Here is a 26,122-nt window from a genome sequence, read left to right on the forward strand (position 1 = left end):
ATCGTCTTCTGGTTATGGTGGATTTAAACCAGGATCTTTTTGCTGTGAAGCAAAAAATCCACACCGCTGTGCTTCCCAACTCTTAAACGGCTGAGTGAGAAATAATCATAATTTTCTAAAATCTGCTCCTTAAAAACATGGGTTCTGTATATTTTCTATACTTTCTTCCAGTGAAGCTTTCCCTAAATAAACTATAATATATAATATTTAAACGGGAAACGACAAGAAACATCAATATATCAAAATAAAACAAAAAATCACTGACCCATCATACCTTTAACACACTGTTCTGTGGATTTTCTCTATCGACCACAAACAGAACACTGGTATCACAAGCATGTGAAGTCTACATTATATACTATATTGTCTATACCGCCTGGGGAAAAAACAAAAAAAAACAAAAACTGCCGTTCAATTTTCCTCAACTTAAATAGTCTTAGCACAATTAACCATCCATGTTATTTAAATGAATATTTACTTTAAATCTTCTCCGTACATGGTAAATTTTTTAACCCGCAAATTATTTTCTATAACTTAAAAAAATAAAATTAATTATTATATTTTCCCCTTGAGTATAAATATTTTATTTTATTTTATTTTAGCGGACGTATGACGTAATATCCGTATCAGCAAACTGCGTCATCATTTAGAGCCCCGGAAACAGCGAGAGAGCGACGAGGGGGTTAGCTAAACCTGAGCGTACGTCGGAAGCTTTGACTCTTTCCGTTAAAACGACACCGATTAAAGAAGCTTCTGAGAGTGTTGGATGTTTCTGTAAGGTACAATATTTTTTGAAATAACGCTCCGCTGCCTCATTCACCTATAACGTGCTGCTTAGTGACAGCGTTGTGAGGCGCTGGTGACCTCCTGCTTAGCTTCTGGTCGGCTCGCTTGTATTTATAGCTGGCAGTGTGTTGAGTACACACTTGAACCGTTAATGTTAGCTCTCCGGGAAACTGTGCTTAGTGTTTTAGGTCTATAACAACAGAGGTGGCCGCTGTTAGCAGGTGCAGAGACACCGAAGCTGTTCCGACATTTTATCTGCAGAAAAAACAGAACTGGCTGTTATCCCAGGATCGATCTGTTACAGAAAGAACAGGATGGAGACAAACTGGGAACTCTGATAGTAATAATTTATGTTGTTTAGGGGCCATTCCTCTGTTAGAGCATGTAGAGATCAGAGTGTGTTCACACACTGTTAGTTGCAGAGTAAGGTCTTCTCTGTTTCCCTTATTTGACAGCATTAAAACACACACACAAGGTGACAGGTCACTGGTCACTTTATTAGGTACACCTTTCTTTCTCCATTGCCTTCAATACATTAGACAAGTAGGAATGTCAAGACGTCCTGCTGAAGTTCAAACTTGAGCATCAGATAAGAAAGTAAGTTGATTTAAGTGACTTTAAACGTGGCATCCTTGCTGCTGCAAGACATGCTAGTCTGAGTATTTCAGAAAATGCTGATCTGCTGGCACACAACCATCTCTAGAGTTTGCATAGAAAATATGTAGCGAGCCAAGTTCTTTGAGTGAAAATGCCTTGCTGCACTTAAAAACTAGACAACAAAAAATGTTGCCAGGTCTGATAAGCCTCCATTTCTGCTGCGACGTTCAGATGGTAGGGTCAGAGTTACCAGTAAACAGCATGAAAGCATGGATCCATTCTGCCTTTATCTGCAGTTCAGGTGCTGGTGGTGTAGTGGTGTCCATAACATCTTCTTGGTACCAACTGAGCATCTTTTAATCTATTCTGTGAAGATATAAAACAGGTCTGAAGTGACAGCGACTGTATAGCTGCTGCTTCTGCAGTAGTAAAGGTGGCTGTGTGTGGTTAAGGCAGTGTTGCCTGTGTCGATGGATTTGTGGGTTCTATTTTCCTGATTAAACGTAACATTACTTTATAATAAGTGGTTAAAATGTTTTCCTTTTGGGGAAGATAAAAAGGATGAAACCTGTTCGATGTCTGAAATCAGTGACTTACATTTATCGACTGGTGTTTTATTCTCATATTTTGTCTTTGGCTTTACAGAAAGCTGCACAAGCCTTTTACATCTGCAGTTATTTATGCATCCTATCTGTGCAGGTGCTTTCTGTCTCCGAGGTCCAGCAGTGTAGTTGGTTGCCATGGCGTCTCCAGGAGGACAAGGAGGAGGAGCTCTGTCAACAAGAGGAGGAAGCGGTGCCAGGAGGATGAAATGGGCTCTGGAGCTGAGCCTGGGCAACACCAGGTAAATGGAAACTGACACGTACCCTGAACATTTGTCCACACCACCAGGAGGAGCTGTGAAAAGCTCTGGCGTAGAGGTGAGAGCAGTGCAGGTAACAGGTCTGTCCAGGTGATCGAATTTACATATAAGATATGATTCTGGCTTTAATGAATTATTAAACAACAAGTCTGTTATCCTGTAATGGTTTCACTTTTGAGCACGTCCCTTTCAATATTTCTGCCTCCCTCCATTACCAGACTGCTGTGTTCCAGGTGTAATTAAAGTTGAAAAAAGTCCATTCAGTTCACTACAGGTCCCTGCTTTTATTTAAAGTTTCATAAACTGAGAATTTAAGTAATTGTGTTACATGCAGTATTGCTCAAAATCTTTCCTGGCAGGTAATTGTCCCATTCCCAGTGAACAGTTTGGGATTGTGTCCTGCCTAAACTTAGACTTAAACTAGCAACCTTTTATCTATGTCCCGCCTAAATACAGGTTATTTCTGCCTCCAAACTTTTTAGAAATCAGCTAATCCAGTTTCTCTTTGTTTACCTGGGCGTCCTCACAGTGTGTGCATGTGGGCTTTACACTCTTGTCTTGAGTGGTTTAAATGCTGATATTAAATTAAACGGCAGAGCTTATGAGACGGTGAATAAAGGTTAAATCTGGTCATTTTTATTCCCGCTGCAGGAGCCGCGGTGACCGGCAGGGCGGTCAGGGAGATGTGGTTTACCCCATCGGCTACTCTGAGAAACCGGTCCCCGACACCAGCATCCAGGAGACTGACAAGAACCTGGTGGAGAAGGTGAGAAAAGCTCCAGATACACACATTTTCCCTCCTGTTCGAATGGTCCCAACCACCAGTCTGTGGATTTAATGTCTATTTAACTTCATAGGTGAAGCTACCATTGCTGAATTAGTTTTGCTTTACTTTGTGAGAAATAAACACAATAACAAATCTTTTTATAGTGACCATCCAGATTTTGTTTTTACTTTAGTTTTATAGTTTTTGTACTAGCTTTATAATGACTATAATAACCATGGTGTACATAGTTATTCTGTCAAACATGTGGAATCAGTACTTTGGGCAGAAACTGGATGTGGATTTTGGAACTGGCACAGAGGAGAGTCTATGTGCCTTCTCACAATGAGTGGTCAGCCCTCAGCCCGTACTTTGGAATAGGTGCCTTAAAGACAGTCGCTTTTATTTTGATAGGACATTTAAAACAATAGGACTATAGTCAAAATGCTTCCTCACAAAAGTGTTAGAATGAAGGTGATCTGCTTAGAATGAAAAGAAAAGAGCTCAGTAAAGAAAGCGAGGCTTAGTTTTGGGTGGACGTAAGAGGGTCTTTAGCAGGGAGTTAAATCAAACATGTGATACTTGGTCTGACCCTCGCCCACTCTCTCGTCTTGCTGTGGTGCAGAGGTGCTGGGACGTGGCCCTTGGGCCCCTGAAGCAGATCCCCATGAACCTGTTCATCATGTACATGTCGGGCAACACTATCTCCATCTTCCCCATCATGATGGTGTGCATGATGGCCTGGAGGCCCATCCAGGCTCTCATGTCCATGTCTGCCAGTGAGTATCCAGCGCTCAGACACCGTTTATGTTCCTGACCGGATGCTAACTGCTCCTTTCATCCTCTCCGCCTCAGCCTTCAAGCTGCTGGAGAGCTCCAGCCAGCAGTGGCTCCAAGGCCTCGTCTACCTGATCGGAAACCTCCTGGGCTCGGCGCTGGCCATCTACAAGTGTCAGTCGATGGGACTGCTCCCGACACACTCGTCCGATTGGCTGGCGTTCATAGATCCGCCGCAGGTAAGGTCGTAAACGTGCAGGAGGGATAAATAGTTCTTCAAATTGATACCCTAACTGTATCTACTAAAAATCTAAGATGAGTTTGACCTCGACCTGAAGGTCAGAGGTCAAGTTTTCTGAATATCTTGTATATGCAATGACTTGAACAAGGGCTGAGATGCAGATTCTATAATTGATACCATAGATGTGTGTACTAGTAGGCTGACAGGTAGCACTGCTGGTACCCAGTGTTTTTAGTAGTTATAGTAATATTAATAATAATGATAGTAGTAATAAGAATGGGTATAATGGTAGTAATAGTAAAAAATGATAATAAATGATGACGTTAACCTTTAGAATTGTCCCTTCTGTTTAAGTGTAAAGTTTAAGTACATTCATATTTATAAAACTTGTCTCAGTTTGTCCACAAAGAAATCCACCAGCACAGCCGGCTTAAACTTTATTAAATTAGATAAAGGTTTCTCCAGCTCATTACCCCAAATTTCTGTGGACCCCCTGCTTACAAAATAAAAAGAGAAAGCTGTAAGTGGTTTGTTTACAGGGGAAAATAAAAACACCTCATTGTTTGTCATGACGGAGTAGTACAATCTGCCACTGAGCAGATTTTCACACTTTGTTCACATTTTGAGTAATTCTAGTTAAAAATACAGCCAATAAAATGAAGTAAAGAGTCTGACACAAGCTTTCCATTAGCTCAGCTTTTGGCTTCATCGGACTGTTTGTTGATAAAAGCTGCTGTGATCAGCTCTACATGTTTGATTTGGCAGATTCTTTCTAATGCAGACCTTGAAGGGATGTGTGTGGAAGTGGTGACCCTTCACTTGTTCTGTGATTGTGTGAACCAAAGCACTTTGAATCACCTTGTTGTTGAATTGTGCTATACAAATAAACTTGCCTTGTCTGCCCGAAACACAATACCTGAAAAATGGCACAGTAGGTTTGGTTTGTAAAGTAATTTTTTCATGTTTTCAGGCTTTTTGGCTTCTTCATTAAGTTCTTATAAGACAGACGTGTCACGTTCCTCAACCTGCTGAACTACTGTTTCTAGCTCAGTAGGGGGCAGAATTGGCTTAGTTTCAAATTCTCCTGAGGTCATGGAAGAAACCTTGCATTATCAATGATGTATTTATTTGGTCGTCAGAAACATCTTTGTAACATGCAGGAACAAATAAAATCTTACCTTTTTAATGTTAAAATACCTCAGAGTGGGCCTTTTAGGGGTGACTGCACATAAACATCAAACAGTTAATGCTGAGAGTCTGTTTCCTTCCTTCCTTCCTTACTTCACAGTGTGACTGAATCATTTGCAAGTCTGCTTGCAAGTAAAACGATTGCAAGTTGGTTTTAGGTGCAGTAAGCAAAAGTTCCCCGATGTGCTCTGGGGAGGAGACGCACATCCTTCTGGATTTCCCTCAGGAAGAGTATGCAATGTCCCTGAATCAAACATACGGAGCTAGTTGCTTTGGCAACCGCTTGTATAAGTGCACAGCCGGAAGTAACTTTGTTACCAGTTTCACTTGGTATTACCCAGCAACCTTCTGCAACCACTTCCCAACCAGTTGGAATACACATTTATTTCCTTAGCAAACAAAGGTTGCCTGATGGTTGCTAACTGGTGTATAGGCCTGTGTGAATTAGTCAGAAAACAGTCAGACTTGGGCATCATTTACATCTTTACCCCTTGAAAGCAGACTTGGAGTAACATCTGAAGCTCTTTTCTGAACTGAGTGGTTTATGTCATATTTAAGGCCTGTTTACGGGAGATATGAATGACTGTTTGCATCAGAAGTTAGTGAGGGTGGTGTCTGCCTGTGGAGCTACCCAGAAAAAACCCAGAAAGTATTCTAACGGTGGTCAAAGCACATTTTTATTGATATATGCTGAGGTGTCACAGGGGAGGTCTTCAGATGTCGACTGTACAGGGAGTGCAGAATTATTAGGCAAATGAGTATTTTGTCCACATCATCCTCTTCATGCATGTTGTCTTACTCCAAGCTGTATAGGCTCGAAAGCCTACTACCAGTTAAGCATATTAGGTGATGTGCATCTCTGTAATGAGAAGGGGTGTGGTCTAATGACATCAACACCCTATATCAGGTGTGCATAATTATTAGGCAACGTCCTTTCCTTTGGCAAAATGGGTCAAAAGAAGGACTTGACAGGCTCAGAAAAGTCAAAAATAGTGAGATATCTTGCAGAGGGATGCAGCAGTCTCAAAATTGCAAAGCTTCTGAAGCGTGATCATCGAACAATCAAGCGTTTCATTCAAAATAGTCAACAGGGTCGCAAGAAGCGTGTGGAAAAACCAAGGCGCAAAATAACTGCCCGTGAACTGAGAAAAGTCAAGCGTGCAGCTGCCAAGATGCCACTTGTCACCAGTTTGGCCATATTTCAGAGCTGCAACATCACTGGAGTGCCCAAAAGCACAAGGTGTGCAATACTCAGAGACATGGCCAAGGTAAGAAAGGCTGAAAGACGACCACCACTGAACAAGACACACAAGCTGAAACGTCAAGACTGGGCCAAGAAATATCTCAAGACTGATTTTTCTAAGGTTTTATGGACTGATGAAATGAGAGTGTGTCTTGATGGGCCAGATGGATGGGCCCGTGGCTGGATTGGTAAAGGGCAGAGAGCTCCAGTCCGACTCAGACGCCAGCAAGGTGGAGGTGGAGTACTGGTTTGGGCTGGTATCATCAAAGATGAGCTTGTGGGGCCTTTTCGGGTTGAGGATGGAGTCAAGCTCAACTCCCAGTCCTACTGCCAGTTTCTGGAAGACACCTTCTTCAAGCAGCGGTACAGGAAGAAGTCTGCATCCTTCAAGAAAAACATGATTTTCATGCAGGACAATGCTCCATCACACGCGTCCAAGTACTCCACAGCGTGGCTGGCAAGAAAGGGTATAAAAGAAGAAAAACTAATGACATGGCCTCCTTGTTCACCTGATCTGAACCCCATTGAGAACCTGTGGTCCATCATCAAATGTGAGATTTACAAGGAGGGAAAACAGTACACCTCTCTGAACAGTGTCTGGGAGGCTGTGGTTGCTGCTGCACGCAATGTTGATGGTGAACAGATCAAAACACTGACAGAATCCATGGATGGCAGGCTTTTGAGTGTCCTTGCAAAGAAAGGTGGCTATATTGGTCGCTGATTTGTTTTTGTTTTGTCTTTGAATGTCAGAAATGTATATTTGTGAATGTGGAGATGTTATATTGGTTTCACTGGTAAAAATAAATAATTGAAATGGGTATATATTTGTTTTTTGGTAAGTTGCCTAATAATTATGCACAGTAATAGTCACCTGCACACACAGATATCCCCCTAAAATAGCTAAAACTAAAAACAAACTAAAAACTACTTCCAAAAACATTCAGCTTTGATATTAATGAGTTTTGTGGGTTCATTGAGAACATGGTTGTTGTTCAATAATAAAATTATTCCTCAAAAATACAACTTGCCTAATAATTCTGCACTCCCTGTATGGGGAAAAGAGCTAAACGAGGTTAAACAGTGTCTGTATTTTACACTATTAGTGAAAAAACTCCTTCTAGTGTCCACTCATTTTCCAGTTCGCAGTGTTTCAGGCTTCTTTATTTTCCTGTCACAGTGACAGCCACGTGTTCCTGACTATAAGAGCTTGAAACCAGCAGCTAACTGCCAATTAATTAAGTATGGGTAATTAGTTTAACTGAGTAGTGTTTCCCACTTTTAGTGTTTCAGTTGTCACACAGGTCCCTGCGGTGTTTTGTCACACTGGTTACTGCCTCTCACTGTACCCACATTTGTCTTCTCCACAGAGGATGGAGATCATGGGAGGAGGGATGGTGTTGTGAAGAGGACCACGTGTACATGCAAAGGATTGATATGTTGACCTTCAGAGGTTAGATACTGTAAATACTCCACCTGAGCCGCACCACCGAGGCCGCCCGGGAAAGCTGACATGGAGGAAAATCCAGCTGGCTTTTTTTTCCTGTCCTCAGCAGATCCAGGCTCGAGCGCAGCAGTTAAAATGGCACCGCCAGGGTTTCATCTCACACACACATACACTATTTGCCTTTTATCAGAGAAACGTTACTTCCGCCAGCTGCTCTGCTTACGTTTGCCATCACCTCTGACATTCTTCTTTTCTTAAAGCCAGCTGATCATCATATTTACTGCTGTTCAACTACTGTAATTTCACTTCCACGTGATACATACTTCACATGCTAAAAATACGAGATTATCGACAAGGTTATTTTTGGAGGGTAAACATCACTAATGGCAGAGTGTTACCTGTAACTCCCGAGGGAGTCCCTGGGAGGAGGTCATTTCTCATGAATAGTAGAGTAGTTTTCTTTTTGTTTTTCTTCCATCAGTTGTTCAGTTTGTTGTGAACGCTTCATTATGTTAACATGAACTCACCAAGCTAGCCCACAGCATTTGCTAACCTGTTTAATTTATAGGTTTGTTTAATTTATGCAGATTTGTTTTTTCCCTATGAAAATATTCTAGGAAATAAATCCTTATTGGTTGAATTCAAATGAGTTTGGATGTTTGATTATTTTTGCAGTGGTTTTTTGGTAAGTTGTTTCATGAAGATACTTAATGTTCAGTGGAATTACACAGAAACTAAACTATAAAACTGCTAATGAAGGCTGTAGAGGTGGCAGAGCAGGTCAGCCACTAATCAGAAGGTCGGTGGTTCGATCCCAGGCTGCCTCCTGGCTGCATGCCAAATATCCTTGGGCAAGATACTAACCCCATGTTTGCCTACTGGTGGTGGTCAGAGGGCCCGGTGGCGGCAGCCCCAGGGCAGCTGTGGCTACAATGTAGCTTGCCATCACCAGTGTGTGAATGACTGAATGACTAAAGCGCTTTGGGGTCCTTAGGGACTAAGTAAAGCACTATACAAATGCAGGCCATTTACCATTCATGTTTTTGGTGATTTAGGTGTGAACTACTGGGGACCATGTCAGACTTTGGATCTTCTTGTCCAACATGTTTAAATCTGGAGGAAAAAACTTCAGTTTATTTGCTCAGTTATGACATTTTTCAGCCATAAGCACGAGAACTGTTTAATATGTCAGAGTGATATGATATTACACAATATGACTGGTTGCAAGAGAAAAATGCACACCTGAAGGCACGGCCGATAAGATTGTTTTTAGTCGGATATTTAGGATATTTACCGCACCCTGTCCACAAACCCAGTTCAAAAGGTCTGAATCTGATTTAGTTTGTTGGATTTTCTGAGATGTCACAAAGCCTCACAAGTCTCTTTTTGGTTTTTTCAAATGTTTGCCTATCATAGTCATAAAGAACACTTTAAAGGATTTCTGGATTTATACTGGGGTTGGCTTCAAATGTTAATCACTTTCAGTTAAGTCCCACTGTCCTGAATGTTTTCAGAAATCCTGGAAATAAATAACCTGAACCACAGTCATGAATTCACAGAGGTAGCAAAGATATTCCTTTAATGTAACTGGTTTTAAAAGATCCTTCAGCGAGATTAGTCTCCGGTTCAGAAGCAGAAACCACTTTGAATCCATTTCAGCTGTTTTGGTGCAAATGAAGGTACTGGTTGGAGCAGAGGCTCCTGCTGGGTTAAAGTCGCTCTACAGCCCCATCCAGCTCTCCTCGTGTGGCGGCCTGTCTCAGGGTAACTCCTCTATACTCTTGATATACCTGACTGTGCTGCAGGAACTAACAAAAACACTAACAGAGTAAAACCAAAGAACATCACATTAGCTCCTAATCCTTCTTTTACCACCTGGACCACTTTGGGCTTCACCTTCTACCTCTTATATATGTATGTACACACTCAACTGGCTTCTTTCCCCACACCTTGGTGGAGGGATTCAGAAAACCGCTGAAGCCCCGCCCTGGAGCCAGGCCTGGGAGGGAGCTCAAGGGAGAGTGCCTGGTGCCAGGGTCTTACCCCATGAGACCCAACCGGGCCCAGCCTGAAGAGGAGACGTGGGCCCACCACCTGCTGTAGTGAGCAGGATGCGTGGGTGTGTGTCTGCTGGCTATCAGGACATATACTTATAGGTCCCTGATGAGAAGATTAAAAATGTGTGTTTTGTTAAATCATATATGTTTAATGGGAAAATAAGAAATGCATATATATATATAACATAAATGATACCAGTAAATAATTTTTGAATGGATGCTTCAGGCTTCACACAGAGCCGTCTTGGTGAATAACATTTATGAGCCTGTTTTGAAAGCAGGCCTTGACAAAGCGCTTGTATCAACATTTAGCCAATTACAGGAAGTAAGTATCAAAATAAAAGTTCAGCTCAGCCGGCAGTGAATTTAAACTTCCGTCTTTGTCTCATTCCAAACTTTTCCATTCCTCCATTCCTTTTGTTTCTTCTTGTGGGTGTGGATTTATCAGCGGGAACACCCAGAACAGAACAATCAGGTATGGCAGAAACCCCAGAGGCCATGAGGGCGGCTTTCACAGCGTTTGGTAGTCATCAGTGAATAAACATGAAAGCTTGGCTCTTAATGTAACATCTGAGATTCAGAAATGTGCCAAAACATATTAAATATATATAGTCTTCTTCACAAGTATCTTATCACAGTACTGCCACACAGTGTGCATTATATTTACAAACAGCACAGAGGACACACAGAGAGGGTAGCATCGTCTGCATTACTGGTACAGAGATGATGTTTAAAGAGCCGCCTTCTCTGTCAGGGAGCAGCTGCCATGCCACACAGTGACACAAAGTTACACATCTGGACACTCTCTCCTCCACTGCACATCTTCAGGACTGAGCAGACTTCATCCTTCTGAGAGATTGACGGACTGGTGCTTACACAGCACCTTCCTCCTCTAACTGAGCTGTCGAAGCGTTTTGTACTACCAGCTTCATTCACCCAGTCTCGCACCCTGTCTAAATGTGTCTAAATCCCTTGTCCAACATCTGCACACCCCAACCTGAGACTAGTATAAATCCCGCTTTAGCCAGCTAGCATACTGGTATAAGATTCACAAGTAGCAAATGAAAAAGCTTGGACTGGTAAAAATCTGGTAAATTGAAATATCCAAATGATGAGATCCTCGAGGGAGAGACAATCCTGATTCGAGTGGTGGTTCTGCGCATGCACTTTATGGTTATACTTATTAAAGTTAATCTAGATGTGTTAAAATTATTGAAATTTGTTTTGTTTTTTTGTATGACATCACTTGTCACTTTTTTGACAGTCGTATGGTAACACTCAATTTGTCACACACACCCACACACACAGATTTTTATTTACTTTTTAATAACAATTCCATACATGCTTTCCGACCGGTTTGTCTGGTCCGACTTGGCTGTTCTGCTGGTGGGCCGGACTGTGAGCTTACGTAGGGGACGGACGGGGTGAGGCGAAGCTTTAAATGAGGCTGGGTGGCGTTGCTGTGGCGTTTATTTGGCCATGTGGAGGAGAAGGACCGGAGAAGTTGGTTTTTAGATGGTTGTCGTCTTATGTTTTTGCTGCTTCAAAGGATTGCACGCGAGCGTGTGGCTTCTACTAGCTAACTGCTCTTTTTAATAGAGTGCGCGAGGCACTTTAATTAACTTTTTAATTTAAAATAAAAGCAAACAGGGGAAGTGACAGCTTTATGTAACTTTTTAATCAACCCCTCAGGGAGTGTAAATTACTTTTTTAAGTGTTAAAATTCCTTTAAGAAAATTAAAAAACTTTTCCAGTTTACCTCGCGCCATGGAGAGGATCGACGACGGTTACTCGGCAACGCAGGAGTATCCACATCCGTTCATTCACAAAATGAAGCTGACCAGGGCGCAAAGGATCCGGGTAACGCTCAAATATATATCGATTTAATATAGAAAATAAAATAGAAAAACGCATATAATGACGTGTTTAATTTTAGTGACCATCAGTCATTCAAATATTGAGTGTTAACACCTGAAACCAACCATATGATGATTTTTACCAACACGGAAAGAGGAGCCAGTCACTAAAAAGCTATTTACGAAGTATTTACTATCAAGCGTTTTCTCGCGGGACTCTTTTTTTTTTTTTTTTTTATTTTAGCCATTTTTTTTTCTCATATCGATACAATCTTCAGTTTAGGCTTCCACAGCTCCCTGTTTCTCTGAGATCATAAGCAAATGAGCCAAGTCATAAATGTTTCCCAGCACGGATAGGCGGGGTTGATGATGAGAACAACATACCACAGGGTTGCACAACTTTGGAAAACTTATCAGTGTGGCTGGGAAGTAATGAGATAGGCTTTCAATTTATAAACATGTGTAAAAATGCACCTCTATGGGCATCTGAGTGTGTTCCCCTTATACGCAGGACGAACTTCACAGGTGCAAAGCTCTAATCTTAATTTTATTCAGTAGTTTCAGACTAAAGTTGTAAAACCATAAAAAAAAAAGCCTATTTAATAGCTACAAATCAGGGTTTTCCTGTCACAAAATGGGACTTTGGTGACTTAATAAACTAACTAACCAATAAAGGAGTCTGTCTGTTACATTATTTGACAGAAATCTGTGCCTCATTTGTAAATACTTGCTAAGCAAAAATATCCACTGTGATTCATTCTGATGAAACTAGGTTTAAACAAATGTATTTATCGCAGCGCTGCTAATTTCAAATCATGCAAAGTTTATTTATTTATTGGGTCGTATGCGTGACTGCGCATTTAATGTATTTCTTCTGATCTCACAGGGTATCATCCTCGGCAGCATCCTCTTCCCCATACGCGTCACCTTGGCGGTCCTTTGCTTCCTCATAATGTGGCCCATCGCCCGGCTGCGATTGGCCGGCCTGTCCGAGGAGGAGCGCTCCAAACCCGTAGAAGGCTGGCGCCGCTGGTTTTACCAGCCAATCATCTGGCTGCTGAGCAGAGCTGTGTTCTTCTCTCTGGGTTTCTACTGGGTTAAGGTCAAAGGTCGCAGGGCAAACCTGAAGGAGGCTCCGGTGCTGGTGGTGGCGCCCCACAGCAGCTTTCTGGACATGCTGGTTTTTTGCCCGGCCCAGCTGGCGACGGTGGTGTCGAGGTCAGAGAACACCAGCCTGCCGGTCATAGGAGGTAAACAAGAGTAGCTCTTAGCTAGTTCTTAAGATTTATCAATGTATACATTTCCTTCATGCGCATTTTTTTTTTTTTTATTGTGGGTCGACAATAATGGCAATTTTCAAGTAAAACACTTAGAAATTACATACATTGTACAGGGATAGGTGTCAGAGAACTATGACATGACAGAAGAATAGCAGCAAGAGTGAAAGGGAAGCTTTACAAGATGGTAGTGAGGCCTGCTGTGATGTGATGTAATGTGTGGTTTGGAGACAATGGCACTGACAGAAAGATGGAGATGCTTAGATTTTCCCTGGGAATGATCAGAATGGACAAGAGTAGAAATGAGACAAAGAGACTGTGCAGAGGAGGAACACTGGGTATATTGGACAAAGGATGTCGAAGATGGAGCTGCCAGGCAAAGAGGAAGACCTCAGAGGAGATTTGTGGATATAGTGAAGAGGGTTGGTGTGACAGAAGAGGAGGATGCTAGGAACAGGGTGGAGATGGAGGCAGATGATCTGTAAACTTGTTTGCGTTGAAGCCATCACCGTAGCCTCTGAGGAGCTGAAGCACACTCGCACATTTCTGACACCGATAATGAATAAAGAAATTAACTGTTAGATTAATGTGCGCCTCCTTTTCTTGTGAATTCTTCTGCCGCCGTGCTAGAAGCCCTGCAAACTTGCCCACACAGCTTATTGCATGCCGATGTAGGTGCTGCTGAGCTATGGTCTTACATAGGGCGTACATGCTGCTTCCTTTCAGATGTCTCAATGTCTGCTGTAGGAGAGAAATCTGCCTTTGATCGTGTGTTTTATCTTTTACGGGAACCCCTCGGCTATTCTGCTGACTCAACCTCCGATGACAACATGAAGGTCGAGGCTTCAAGTGCAGACTTCCTTGTTTACAAGGAACTTGTTACTTGTTTATCCAGTTACTTGTTTATCTAGGTTGGATTTCATAGAAGTCAAAATGTAATGCGCAGTATTTGCAGTTATAGATATAGTTATATCTTTTCTTGTTTCTCTCTTTTTTCAATGAATTTCATCCTCTTGTCTTTACATCTGAATTAGCTGAATTCTCTGACTGACTTCTGCCAGTCAGAAGTCAGTCAGAGAGCTCCACCACAGGGTAAAACAAACTCACTGCTGGGAATCCATCCTGAAACCCCTCAGGACTTCTAGTTGAGCTGTTATTTTGCAGCATTATCTAATTTAACTTAATTTCACAGGTTAAAAAAACTGCACATATAGAACAACCACACGACTGATAATAAACACCTGAGAAGTTTCCCAACTTTGCCCTCAAATAAGTTTTTAAGAAAGCTTTTTTCTCCTCTGGATTGTAAACCTATCTGCTTTTAGTCACTTGGTTGCATTTTTGTAATGACAAGTGCCTGGGTGACATCATATTTTCCTGTGCTGTGGAGGTATTCACAGTGCAGTGTGCTGATAACAGCAGGCATTCGCTCTCCACCTTTTTCACACAAACAATCCAGAGCAATATTTGGCCATCGGGCAGTTAGAGTAGGGGGTGGGGGAACTCCAGACCTCAAGGGCCGGTGTCCTGCAGGTTTTAGATGTGTCCTTGATCCAAAACAGATTATTTAAATGGCTAAATTACCTCCTCAACATGTCTTGAAGTTCTCCAGAGGCCTGGTAATGAACTAATCATTTGATTCAGGTGTGTTGACCCAGGGTGAGATCTAAAACCTGCAGGACACTGTCCCTTGAGGCCTGGAGTTCAGCGCGCCTGTGTTCTGCAAGCATGCGAGGAGATCCAAAGATAAAGAAGCGGCCCACACCGCTGGCTCCTGATCTTCTGCGTCTTACAGGGTGTCTTGCTTTCTGGTTCTGATTCTTGTTCTTTTCTTAATTGTGTTTCAGCTCTGCTGGAGTTCAACCAGTCTGTGCTGGTGAGCAGGAAGGATCCAGAGTCGAGAAAAAAAGCTGTCGCTCAACTCAATGAGAGGTTGACCTCCGACGGCTACTGGCCTCAGGTAAGACACTTTGGCGGCTGACAGAATGTCACTCCTCCCTCGGCTGGGTTCTTGTTTACAGAAGTGAAATTTCTACCAAATTATCCCGTCAGACTTTGCAGCAGTTTGAGGAATGCAAAGCAGATTAAAGATAATCTTTTAATGGGAATGGTCCTTCTGTTGTGTACTGCTTGTGGTTTAGAAAAAATCTGTAGTTTGTCACAAGTGAGCAGTTGATCACGATTAGATTAGGTCCTCTTGATGGAAGAAGAGGGAAATGATCCACTTTTCTGCCTCACGGGAACACATTTGTTTACATTTGTGTCCTTAACAACAGTGTACACCAGGGGTCCCCAATCCCAGTCCACGAGGGCCGGTGTCCCTGCAGGTTTTAGATGTATCCTTGATCCATCACAGCTGATTTAAATGGATAAATTACAATCAACATGTCTTGAAGTTCTCCAGAGGCCTGGTAATGACCTAATCATGTGATTCAGGTGTGTTGACCCAGGGTGAGATCTAAAACCTGCAGGGACACCGGCCCTCGCGGACTGAGATTGGGGACCCCTGGTGTACACACTGAAAAAGTCACCTCGGGGCAGCTGTTACTGCTGGTAGAAAAAGAGGGGACACAGATTAAAAGACTCAGTGTTGAAGAGAAAAGTAAAATAACTATGTGAAATTGTGGATGAGAAGATAAGGGATGTTGATGTTTCCCAAAGAGCTTAAAGTGAAAGGAGCCATAAGCAGTCTGAAAGTCCTGTGTGAGGTGGCAACACTGCCATGACATCACAAGCCTGGAAATCGCTCTGTCTCAGCTCACCGCTTCTTTTCATTTCTGTCCAGATGCTGATGTTTCCCGAGGGGACAACGACTAACGGCAGTGCTCTCATCAAATTCAAGCCCGGTGAGTGGGACCTACACGTGCGACTCACGTAGGTGACATCATGCTGGTTTTCCAGCCGTTTGAACAAATGATGCAGGAATGACCTGTTTGAGCGGGAAGGGCGAAGCTGCACATTGTGCTGCTGCTGTGTGATTAACTGCTCCTCTCTTCCTCCTGTCTCCATCTGTGTCATCAGGTGCCTTTCTCGCTGGAGTTCCTGTCCAACCTGTGCTGCTGCATTACCCCAACAAGCTGGTGAGTAACACCATGGGCGTGCTGCTGGTGACAGCAGACTCCTTCTTTGGCTCTTTTAGGTTATATTAATCATTTGAGCCCTTCCATATTTTACGCAGGACTGCCATTTTTGTCAGCTCTGATTCCGTTTATCGTACCTGGACCGTGTCCTCTGTCTGTGACAGATATTCTCAAATGTTCCTGGGTCTTTGTTTTTAAAGAGGTCTGTGATCACAGCTCAGGTTTATGCCACACTGGGCTGGTTTGCCTGAAACTGCAGCTGTTCATCCACAGAGAGATCTGTACCAGGGAGGTGCTATTTGGGTAAACGGGCCTCAAACATTATCCAAATGTTTCCCATGCACCCCATATCTTTACTCGCATCTTCAACAGATCCCTGGAGCTGTGTGAAGTTCCCTCCTGCTTCAAACGCTCCACCATCATCCCTGTTCCCAAGAAACCCACCATCACAGGACTGAATGACTACAGACCTGTCGCCTTGACGTCTGTGGTCATGAAATCCTTCGAACGACTGGTGTTAGCCCATCTGAAAGACATTACAGGCCACCAGCTGGACCCTCTGCAGTTTGCCTACCGGGCAAACAGGTCGGTGGATGATGCAGTGAACATGGGGCTGCATTACATCCTGCAACACCTTGACCGCCCGGGAACTTATGCCAGGGTCCTGTTTGTGGACTTTAGTTCGGCTTTTAACACCATTGTGCCTGAACTTCTTTCCTCCAAACTCTGCCAGCTCAGCGTGTCACCAGCTACCTGTCAGTGGATCACCAGCTTCCTGACAGACAGAAAGCAACAAGTGAGGCTGGGGTAGATCACCTCTGGAACTCGGTCCCTCAGTATTGGTGCCCCTCAAGGATGTGTCCTCTCACCACTACTGTTCTCCCTCTACACTAACGACTGCACCTCCAAGAACTCGGCTGTCAAACTCCTAAAGTTTGCAGATGACACCACTGTCATTGGCCTCATTCGGGATGGTGATGAGTCTGCATACCGGCAGGAAGTTGAGCGGCTGGTACTCTGGTGCAGTCAGCACAATCTGGAGCTGAACACTCTTAAGACTGTAGAGATGACAGTAGACTTCAGGAGACATCCCTCAACTCTGCTCCCCCTCACCATATCAGACAGCCCTGTGTCAACTGTGAAGACCTTCAAGTTCCTGGGTACCACCATCTCCCAGGACCTGAAGTGGGAGACCAACATCAACTCCATCCTCAAAAAGACCCAGCAGAGGATGTACTTCCTGAGACAACTGGGGAAGTACAGTCTTCCACAGGAGCTGCTGATCCAGTTCTACACTGCGGTCATTGAGTCTGTCCTGTGCTCCTCCATCACAGTCTGGTATGGAGCAGCCACTAAACAGGACAGGAGCAGACTGCAGCGGACTGTGCGGGCAGCAGAAAGGATCATCGGCACCCCCCTGCCCTCCATCCAGGATCTGTACCTCTCAAGAACCAGGAAACGGGCAGGAAAATCATCACAGACCCCTCACACCCTGGACACAGACTTTTTGATCTGCTGCCCTCTGGCAGATGGTACAGAAGCCTGCAGACCAGGACCACCCGACACAGGAACAGTTTCTTTCCCCTCGCCATCTCCCTTCTTAACAGTTGACCTGTCACACTGCTCCCACTGCCAGACTGCAGCTGCACCTTATGTACATTTTGTAGTATTCATTCCACCTCATTCATTTCTGTATTTTATGTATATAAGTTTAGATTCGTTATTTATAGTTGGTTTACACAGGTGTGTGTGTGTGTGTGTGTGTGTGTGTGTGTGTGTGTGTGTGTGTGTGTGTGTGTGTGTGTGTGTGTGTGTGTGTGTCTTACCTTGCTGTGCTTGAGAGCCACCATCTACCGGAACCAAATTCCCTGTATGTGTCTGCACATATACTTGGCCAATAAACACGATTCTGATACATGATATGATTGAATGGCTTTAATGAATCATGTCTTTAAGGATGGCCTTGGTGTTCATCTGTTTCACTTCCTGAAATCAGATTTATCATGCTAGGAAAATAAACAAATAACTCTAACTTCTTAGTGCCTAGTGTATCATATTTCATACTTACTGTTTTTGGGAGTTTCTGACTTTTCTACATCATCAATGTATTTTATTTCTCCCATTTCTCCCAGAAATACATTTCTAAGCAATTTTTTTTAAGGTGTAAAAAGAGCCAGATGTAGCAAATAGGATACAAATTAAAAGCCATAATGGAAATTTATAGGGAATAAAAAAATTTTAAAACAAATTTTTCACTCTCCATTTTCAAAAAATGTGAATTTTGTGGCGATTATTTAATATTTCTGGTTCTAGTGGGCTAAGTGAGTGCTGCTCTGATGAGCTTCTTGGTTGTTTTTTTGGTTTTGTTTTCACAAACCTGCATTACCTGCAGCATAGCTCAGCTGGTACAACAGCAACAGTTGTGCAACAGTATTTACAGATGTTTTATGTTTTATGATGTTTACTCAGGCACTGTGTTTGCATGCTGGGTACTACCGAGGTGTGCCGGGACTGACTGGTATTACATATGCTATAAAATAAAAGAATAATAACCCCTCCCACTCTGGGAAAGCAACTCAGAGGAAAGATAAGAAAACTTTAAATGTTTATTTAAATTTGTTGTCTCTTCTTCAGGATACTGTTCGCTGGACATACAAAGGCACAGCCTGGTGAGTTCCTTCATTGCTTCACCTGCACATCTGTCACACATGTTTAATGTCAGGGTTTAGTTTAGCAAACCCCAGAAACAAATGAAAATAAAAATCTACTTAAGGTAAGCTCCAAGTAAGAACTTGGTGCTTAAAATAATTATACAAGAGCAGCTTTTCAGCATCCTTATGCTTTTTCTAGAAGCTCAATGCAGTGCTTATCATTGTCAGCTGTAACAGATCAGCAGGGCCCTGTGCTATGAAACAAGTCCAACACAACCAAGACGTCTGGCTTTATCTGGTTTCACTTATGCTAACATCTGCAATCAGGATAAGCAGTCGCACGAACGTGGCGATCGCTTGAGATGAGCGCGTTCGTGTGGAAAAAGGTGGTGTCGCCAGTCTGACCAATCACGGGCACGGGTGTATATTTTTACAAAGAAAGCTAAAACCGCTACATCAGAGAGATATGAAGAGAACAAACACACAATGTGTGTGAGCTACAAGTGCTTTTGTCAGACTAGAAAGGATTTCTTGTATCAATAAAGTTTGGCCTGTTTGAAGCTGGGATGGAAAGTGGGCAAAAAGTCTGACTGCACAAGTTCAAAAGACTTCTCGGTGCCACGGCTCGAATATTAAGAGACATGTGCTTACAGTTAAGGGTCCCATCAAAGTTTTGTTTGGAAGATGGTTTGTTTGTTTTTTTCCTCCCAGCTGCAGCTCTGATGGTGTTTAACAGTCTGAGAGCAAGAAGAGAATATAAACAGAACCACCCCACTTCTGTAAACCTTTGAAGTTCCTTTTAAGAATCTGTATTTCTTACTGATGCTCATCAGGGAGAGAAAAAGGCTTTAAAAACTCAAGTTTGTCCTACTCTCTGTACACAGAGCTCTGACAGATCATCCAGGAATGTCGATGCAATTCTTCAGATTAGTCAGCAGCCATCGTTTTCATACCTGTCTGTCGCTGTCTCCAACATAACTTGCTCCAGACTAGCATACGTTGCCATGGTGAACCGCCCACCATACCAACAGGTTTAGCTTCTGTTTTTAACACATACAACATATCAATAATTCAATTACACTGGGGGAAAAATGCAAGGATATTGGCAATATTGTTGCAAATAATCAAGTCATTTGTCAAAATTTTATGATGTAGACAATATAGAAGAATGGAGATCGTGTTGAGCAAAATTTAAGAAGCAGAAACCAGCGTTTTTTTTGTTTGTTTTTTTAAAAAAGCTCTTCATAAGGGTCAAATTTGTAATGTAATAAGTGTGTAAATGTAAATTAGTGAAGAAAGAAGTGTGATATTGTCAGAGCATGGTAGTGGAGGAAGCCTTCCTCTTAGAGATCGTTTTTGTTTATGACCTTTCAGAAGCCCTTGTGAAGCATGACACAGACGGGAAGCTAAACGAGGCTGAAGCGTTCCGGACTTTGCACTCTAAAGAAATGTGCTTGTTTTTTCCAGCGTGCGCAGTAATACTGACCGCATCTGACCACTGTCACTGCTGTTATGTCTGCTGCTGTGTCGTTATTACTTTTTTATAGATTTGACACAAAATATACAACATCAAAACTCAGTATTACACTTTTTGTATACCAAAACACAAGAACAGAAAACAAAGGACAAACGGTGGGTGCGGAAAATGTTAATCAAAGTAGCTAGTGTACACAGGGAAGGGGGGATGCTGATTTTCCACTCCAATGATCCTGCCTTCTCTCACAGCTCATCTTTGGTGGGACAGATGTGATCTTGTCCCATCACAGCAGCCAAATATGGCGCCATTGTTATTCAGGTGAATATAATACCCCTCCAGAAATGACTCAGGACCAGACGGGACCAAAACAGGTGTTCTTAAACAGTATTATCGAGCGCTATGCACCAAGATCCCGTTAACATATGTCTGATCACAGTAGCACCCCTGCACACAGGATCCTGCCTGAACTGTGATTTAATCAAAACAAAATGCTAATTTTTCATGATGAATCTAATCTTCTGCTCTGTCTGTTAGGACCGAGGCTCTGTGGCACACGGTGTCCCAGCCGTACACCAACATGACTGTTGAGGTGAGAACTGGTCATTCAGCTTATCAAACAAAAGCGTATATATCTACAACTTGTGGAAATGTCCTTTTACACACCCACACCTCAGTGATGTGGGTGTGTACGCCCACGTGTGTGTTTAACACAATCTGACATTATTGTTAATTGTAGTGACAGGTTACAGCCATGACTGGGTGTGGGCAGAGGTGTGACAGAGTTGGCGTGGTTTTAAAAAAAAAAAAAAAAAAAAAGTGTGTGTGTGTTGACTTTTGCCTCTCTGTTGAGCTGTTACTGTGACTACACCAAACAGTGTTTATCTCTTTATTGTGCTGCAGTTCCTGCCAGTTTACAACCCTTCAGAGGAGGAGAAGAAGGACCCCAAACTGTACGCAGACAACGTTCAGAAACTCATGGCCAGGTGAGGCGCACGTTTTCCCTCATTTTATGAAACGTCAGCCTAACAGTTTGGCTGCAGCCGCTGATTAATTAAAGTTAAAGTGGAATGCCTCCTTTTTTTTCTTTTTTTTTTTTTAATAATCCCACTTACTGGTTCTCCCTGTTAGGGGGAACCGGTTTGTTGCTCATGTTACAGTAGACATGCATTACAATGGAGGTACATTCCTGTAATTCCTGTGTCCAAGCACCAAAAAATGTAAGAAAAACCAACAGTGGAGATTAAACAATTGCAGTACTTCCACTGACCATTTGAGGTTCCCTCCAACAGTGTTGGAAATCATAAATGGAACCAGGGTGACTTCTCCGACTGGTGTCTGGACTCATAAACTGCATAAATGGACATCAACTAAGTATTGTTACCAATAAAACCGAAGCACAGACTTACTGCACACGTTTAGCTTAATTTTATTCAGATAAGCCAATAGAAAGGTCTCACAAGGCCCCAGCAGCACATATGTCAATAGCAACAGGTGGTGCCAGATGGTTGCAGACCAGTCTCTAGGCCTGTGTGACTGGAACCTTATTCACTTGATCCTACCTATCACACATCCCAGATGGCCAACAAGTGGTTAGCAGTTTACCTCAAAAGCACCAGAACGTATCTTTTACCAACAGTTGTCACCACCTGGTGGCATACAGAGAAACTGCAGGTTTAAACATGCCTTCTGGTCCTTGAATTTCTGAGTTTTTAAATACTTTCTGGCTCTGTTTGGTGGTTTTGTGTTTTGTGTGTTATCTCTGCAATGTCACATTTTTATGATGTGTAGTTACATGTGAGCAGTCACGGGAAATTATATTTCATGTAGTTTTAGGTTGGATCTTATGTACGAGGCAGATAGAGGGATTTGTGTCTGCTGGTTGTTGTGACGTAGCTGTTTCTCCTGTGTGTTAGGGCCCTTGGAGTCCCCGCTACAGACCACGTGATGGAGGGTGGGGTTCCCGTCAGCAAAGTCGGCGGCCTGTCCCTCCCGCTGGAGTCTCCAGCCAGAGAAACGCTGACGCTGCTGCACAAAAACGGGTGAGAGATTACTCCCGCTCATGTTTTACTAAACTTTAAAACCTTTCATCTCCGTCACACATCAGCTTACTTCACCTCCTTTATCCTCCTCTCCGTCAGTCTGAGAGCGCATGAAGTACAGACGGCTCTGGACAGGATGATTGACAGGTGTCGCTCAGGAGCTCAGGGTGCAAAGGTCAGCGCAGAGGAGCTCGCCTCCATGCTCGGGCTGAGCCACCAGCAGACAGCTGTCCACATCTGCGGCCTCTACTCCAAGGTACGGTCGGATGTACGCGCTGCAGCCGAGTCAGACCGTCCTCTTAGGTTTTATGGCTATAAACTGCGCCTGAGTGCACACTGTGTGCACCAAATATTTGTTTTTCACAAGAACTCGCGACAGCCGAGTCAACTATACTCAGATCTGATAAGTCGATAAGCCGACAAGATTCAAAATGAAATGCTTCAGCCACTTTCGATGAACTGATTCTTCAGGGAGGGAGGGCACGACAAAGGTTCAGCGTGTTTCTCTGTTAAAGAGTTTGTGCAACGCTCGAGTGAGAGCGGTACGGATGATTCTCACAATCCACAGAAAGAGCAGATCTATTCAGAGGAACAAGGACAAACTAAACCCTGATGAATGTTAACCGATAAGTCACAAACTCACAGCTGCTTCTTCTAACCCCAGGATCCTGGATTTAAAAAGCCCTGCTGTGTTTACCGAGAGCAAACGGATCTTGGGGCATATCATAAAGAGGAGTGCATTGTGATTTTGGTGTTTTGATTTATAAATGAGGCGCTATAATAACTCATCTGTGCTTTTTCAGATTGTGCAACATTTAAAAAGCTCAGAGGGAGAAGGTGCTGATGTCATCTGTGTGTTTTAGGATGACTCTGTGGACCTGAGGCACATCTATTTTAGTGTCGCACCCCTGACTGGATGTGTTGACCTGAAGACACTGCTTCACTCTGCTTTCACTGTAAGTCCTGCTGATCGCTTCACCTTTCTCCACTTTCCCCTGTCTGCATTTAGAAATATGACACAGTCAGGATATAATTTTAACTCCGCAGTAAGAAATTACAGAATTAAAGAGCCCTGCACGTTTTAGTTTTTAAGACTGACTCCCCCAGTGGGATTTGTGACTCTTCCCTGGGTTCAAACTGTGGAACTTAGGCTCGATCGGCTTGCACAAAAACAGTCTTCACCTCCATAAGGAGCCTTTTTGTACCTCCTGCTGTTTTCTTGATTGTTCACTGTTTGTTTTTCAGTTGTTTAACAGAGAGGGCGGAGGCAGCCTGAGCGAAAGGGAGCTGTCGGACCTGATGGAGGCGCTGGTGGGCGTCCCTCAGCACAGAATTGCCGAGCTCTACGCCGTCTCTGCCGATCAGAACCGGCTCACTGAAGGTGAGAATCAGCTGAACAGTGTAGATGAGCTGCAAAAGAACAAATTTCCCTCAAGAACCAGGGCGGTCAGTGAATGCCTGTTACTAGACAGTAGTAAAAACCATCCCTGCTGTGGCTTTGTTTCCACAGAGAGTCTGCTGCGGGTGCTGACTGCCCACCCAACCTTTCAGAAAGTGACGAACGAGTACCTGAGGCCCGAGGAGGCTGCAGGTACTCTATCCAACGGGAGGTCTGTGAACAATAACGGATCAGTTTACAACAACAGCAAGAAGTCTGAATGAGGACCTCGCAGTGGATTATTTTAGGGGGGGCAGATTGAACCGAAATACTGGACAGAAGATTGTAGACATGTGAGGCGTGATGTGTTCATTGAAGTATTTATAGCAGTGTATAAACCAAATGGTGTGACTAAATGATACTACAGTTCCTCTCTCAGGTGTGTGTGTGTGTGTGTGTGTGTGTGTGTCTGAATAAATCTTTGCTTCAGATGCTGTTAAAGTCCAAAGGTCTTGAACATGTTATTTATAAAGTTTCTTTGAATGTTTGCTGAGGTGGGTGTTTTTATAGGAATCCAAAGGTTTATTTTTTCTACATGAATTTGTGTATTTTTGTTTACATGTGACAAATAAAGTGTCAAGTAAATGAGCTGCTGTCATGTCCTCCATCATTCCTGAATTCTGACTCGATTCTCTTTCGTTCGCATAGTCAAATCTTGAAGTGTTCCTTTAATCGTTTTGAGAAGTATATGCACTCACTCAAAAACAGTTGTACACGTATGCCCAATAACGTGCCATCTGAATGTATAGCTCAATAAAAGACATGACAAAGCTAATATAAGTTTTAAAAAAGTTGACTATAACCGGGGTGCACATAAGTGGTCCGCAGGTGCGCATGGGCTGTCAAAATAAAAGACGCGCACCAGATAAGAAGTTGCAACGCGTGTTTGCGTACATAAGATTTTCATAAGAGGACAGACATTTGTTCAGAACTCTTAAAGATGTCGAAGAAGCGAGCTCCTTTAAGCAATTACATTGGTGTTCGTCCACCTCCAAAGAAATGCCAGAAGGAGTCCAAACCGCAAAAGAAGCGCATATTCTCGGAAAAGTGGTTGCAGGAGGTGAGCTGGTTAACTTCTTTTTGCTCACGCTGTTACTCCACAGGGTTGTGAAAGAAGCTGAGTAATAATGAGCAAGATAATGATATTTAAAAACTGAAGAGCACAATGAAATAGATAAAAGGCTGCAAAAGTAGTGCAAAACCTCTTAAAACATCTGGTGGAATATGTCACAACTGCTCATGTTAATCAGTAACGCTGCCTGCTGTAAACAGAGGATTCCCAGAGAGCATGAGCAAAGTAGCTGAACATTTAAAGAAAAAAATAAAGTCGCAAAGAGTCTGGGTTAAAAATTATCTCTGAAACACGCACTGGATCTGGGTGAATGTATGTGACCTTTTACCCCTCGAGGGCACGCCGTCTCAAACACAAACAAAACCAGCATCGCTGTGTTTATAAGGGCGAGTTAAAACTCCATCATGCAAGGAAAGAAAAAAAAACATATAGATAATAAAGAAGATCCAGAACCATGCTGCAGTGCTCTCTAAACTCTGAGACAGGTCGAAAAACTCGAAATCAGAGAAACCTCATCCCTAAAGAGGAGATGGATCCGGCTTGTTGTGAAAAAGTTGACAATAGTTTCCAAAATTGTACATCATGAAAAAAAATAGAAAACATTAAACAACTGTTCGACATTGACATGACAACATTTATGTCATCAGTTTCCAGGACATCAGTGAAGGCTGTCTTTGCTTTAAGGAAAGCATCCAACGTCTGCTTGTTGACTTGAACGACAGAGGACTCTGTAAGCTGGCACGTCTTCAGCAACTTTCCCCCACTGAAAATGCTCCGTCCGCATGAACAGAATCAATGTTTTAGAACATTTGACCTGTTTTATACTTCAATTTCTTCAATTTTATATATCCGCAGGTTAATTTGGAGCATACTTTGATCTTGCTCTCTCTGCTTCTTAGCGCCTAATTATTCACGTTCAAAGGTTAAAGGTGAAAAATGAGAAAGCTAAACGTTAACCGACTTTTAACCTACAAGTCATAACTGGCAAATCTTACATAAATACGTCTCTGCGCCGAAGGCTAAAGGCCTCAGACAAATGATCAGCCAGCGTAGTGAACAATTAGTGCAGAGGGCACGATAAAGGCAAAGTTCAAAAAGCTGGAAAGTAGGACATGAGGAAAGTGTCTAAAGAGTTTGACTGTGAGACACGAGGAGAGGAATGGTGGCGTGAGGCTGTATAGCAAAGGAACTAAGAGAAACAGGACAGAGTGAGACGAAAAAAACATTAAAACTCGTTCTAAAATCAATGACACAGTGGAACAGGGAGAGAATCG

General features: G+C 43.0%; 2 protein-coding genes across 2 annotated transcripts; both read left to right on the forward strand.

The window, feature by feature from the left end:
• Positions 1-630: 630 nt before the first annotated feature.
• emc4 (ER membrane protein complex subunit 4) lies at positions 631-8,547 on the forward strand. The gene is made up of 6 exons (XM_084923728.1): positions 631-779; positions 2,083-2,227; positions 2,897-3,011; positions 3,634-3,787; positions 3,864-4,024; positions 7,825-8,547. Exons 2-6 carry the CDS (start codon positions 2,124-2,126, stop codon positions 7,858-7,860), a joined length of 570 nt encoding a protein of 189 aa, XP_084779854.1. The 5' UTR covers positions 631-779; positions 2,083-2,123; the 3' UTR covers positions 7,861-8,547.
• A 2,897-nt stretch (positions 8,548-11,444) lies between these two features.
• On the forward strand, positions 11,445-24,336 carry lpcat4 (lysophosphatidylcholine acyltransferase 4). The gene is made up of 13 exons (XM_084923719.1): positions 11,445-11,818; positions 12,701-13,064; positions 14,939-15,051; positions 15,877-15,937; positions 16,113-16,171; positions 18,806-18,840; positions 20,834-20,888; positions 21,200-21,282; positions 22,213-22,338; positions 22,438-22,594; positions 23,202-23,294; positions 23,584-23,719; positions 23,849-24,336. Exons 1-13 carry the CDS (start codon positions 11,726-11,728, stop codon positions 23,998-24,000), a joined length of 1,527 nt encoding a protein of 508 aa, XP_084779845.1. The 5' UTR covers positions 11,445-11,725; the 3' UTR covers positions 24,001-24,336.
• Positions 24,337-26,122: the final 1,786 nt, after the last annotated feature.

The sequence above is a fragment of the Perissodus microlepis genome, chromosome 3, assembly GCF_051167445.1.
Source record: "Perissodus microlepis isolate ML-2025 ecotype Zambia chromosome 3, ASM5116744v1, whole genome shotgun sequence".
NCBI classification, from domain to species: Eukaryota; Metazoa; Chordata; class Actinopteri; order Cichliformes; family Cichlidae; genus Perissodus; species Perissodus microlepis.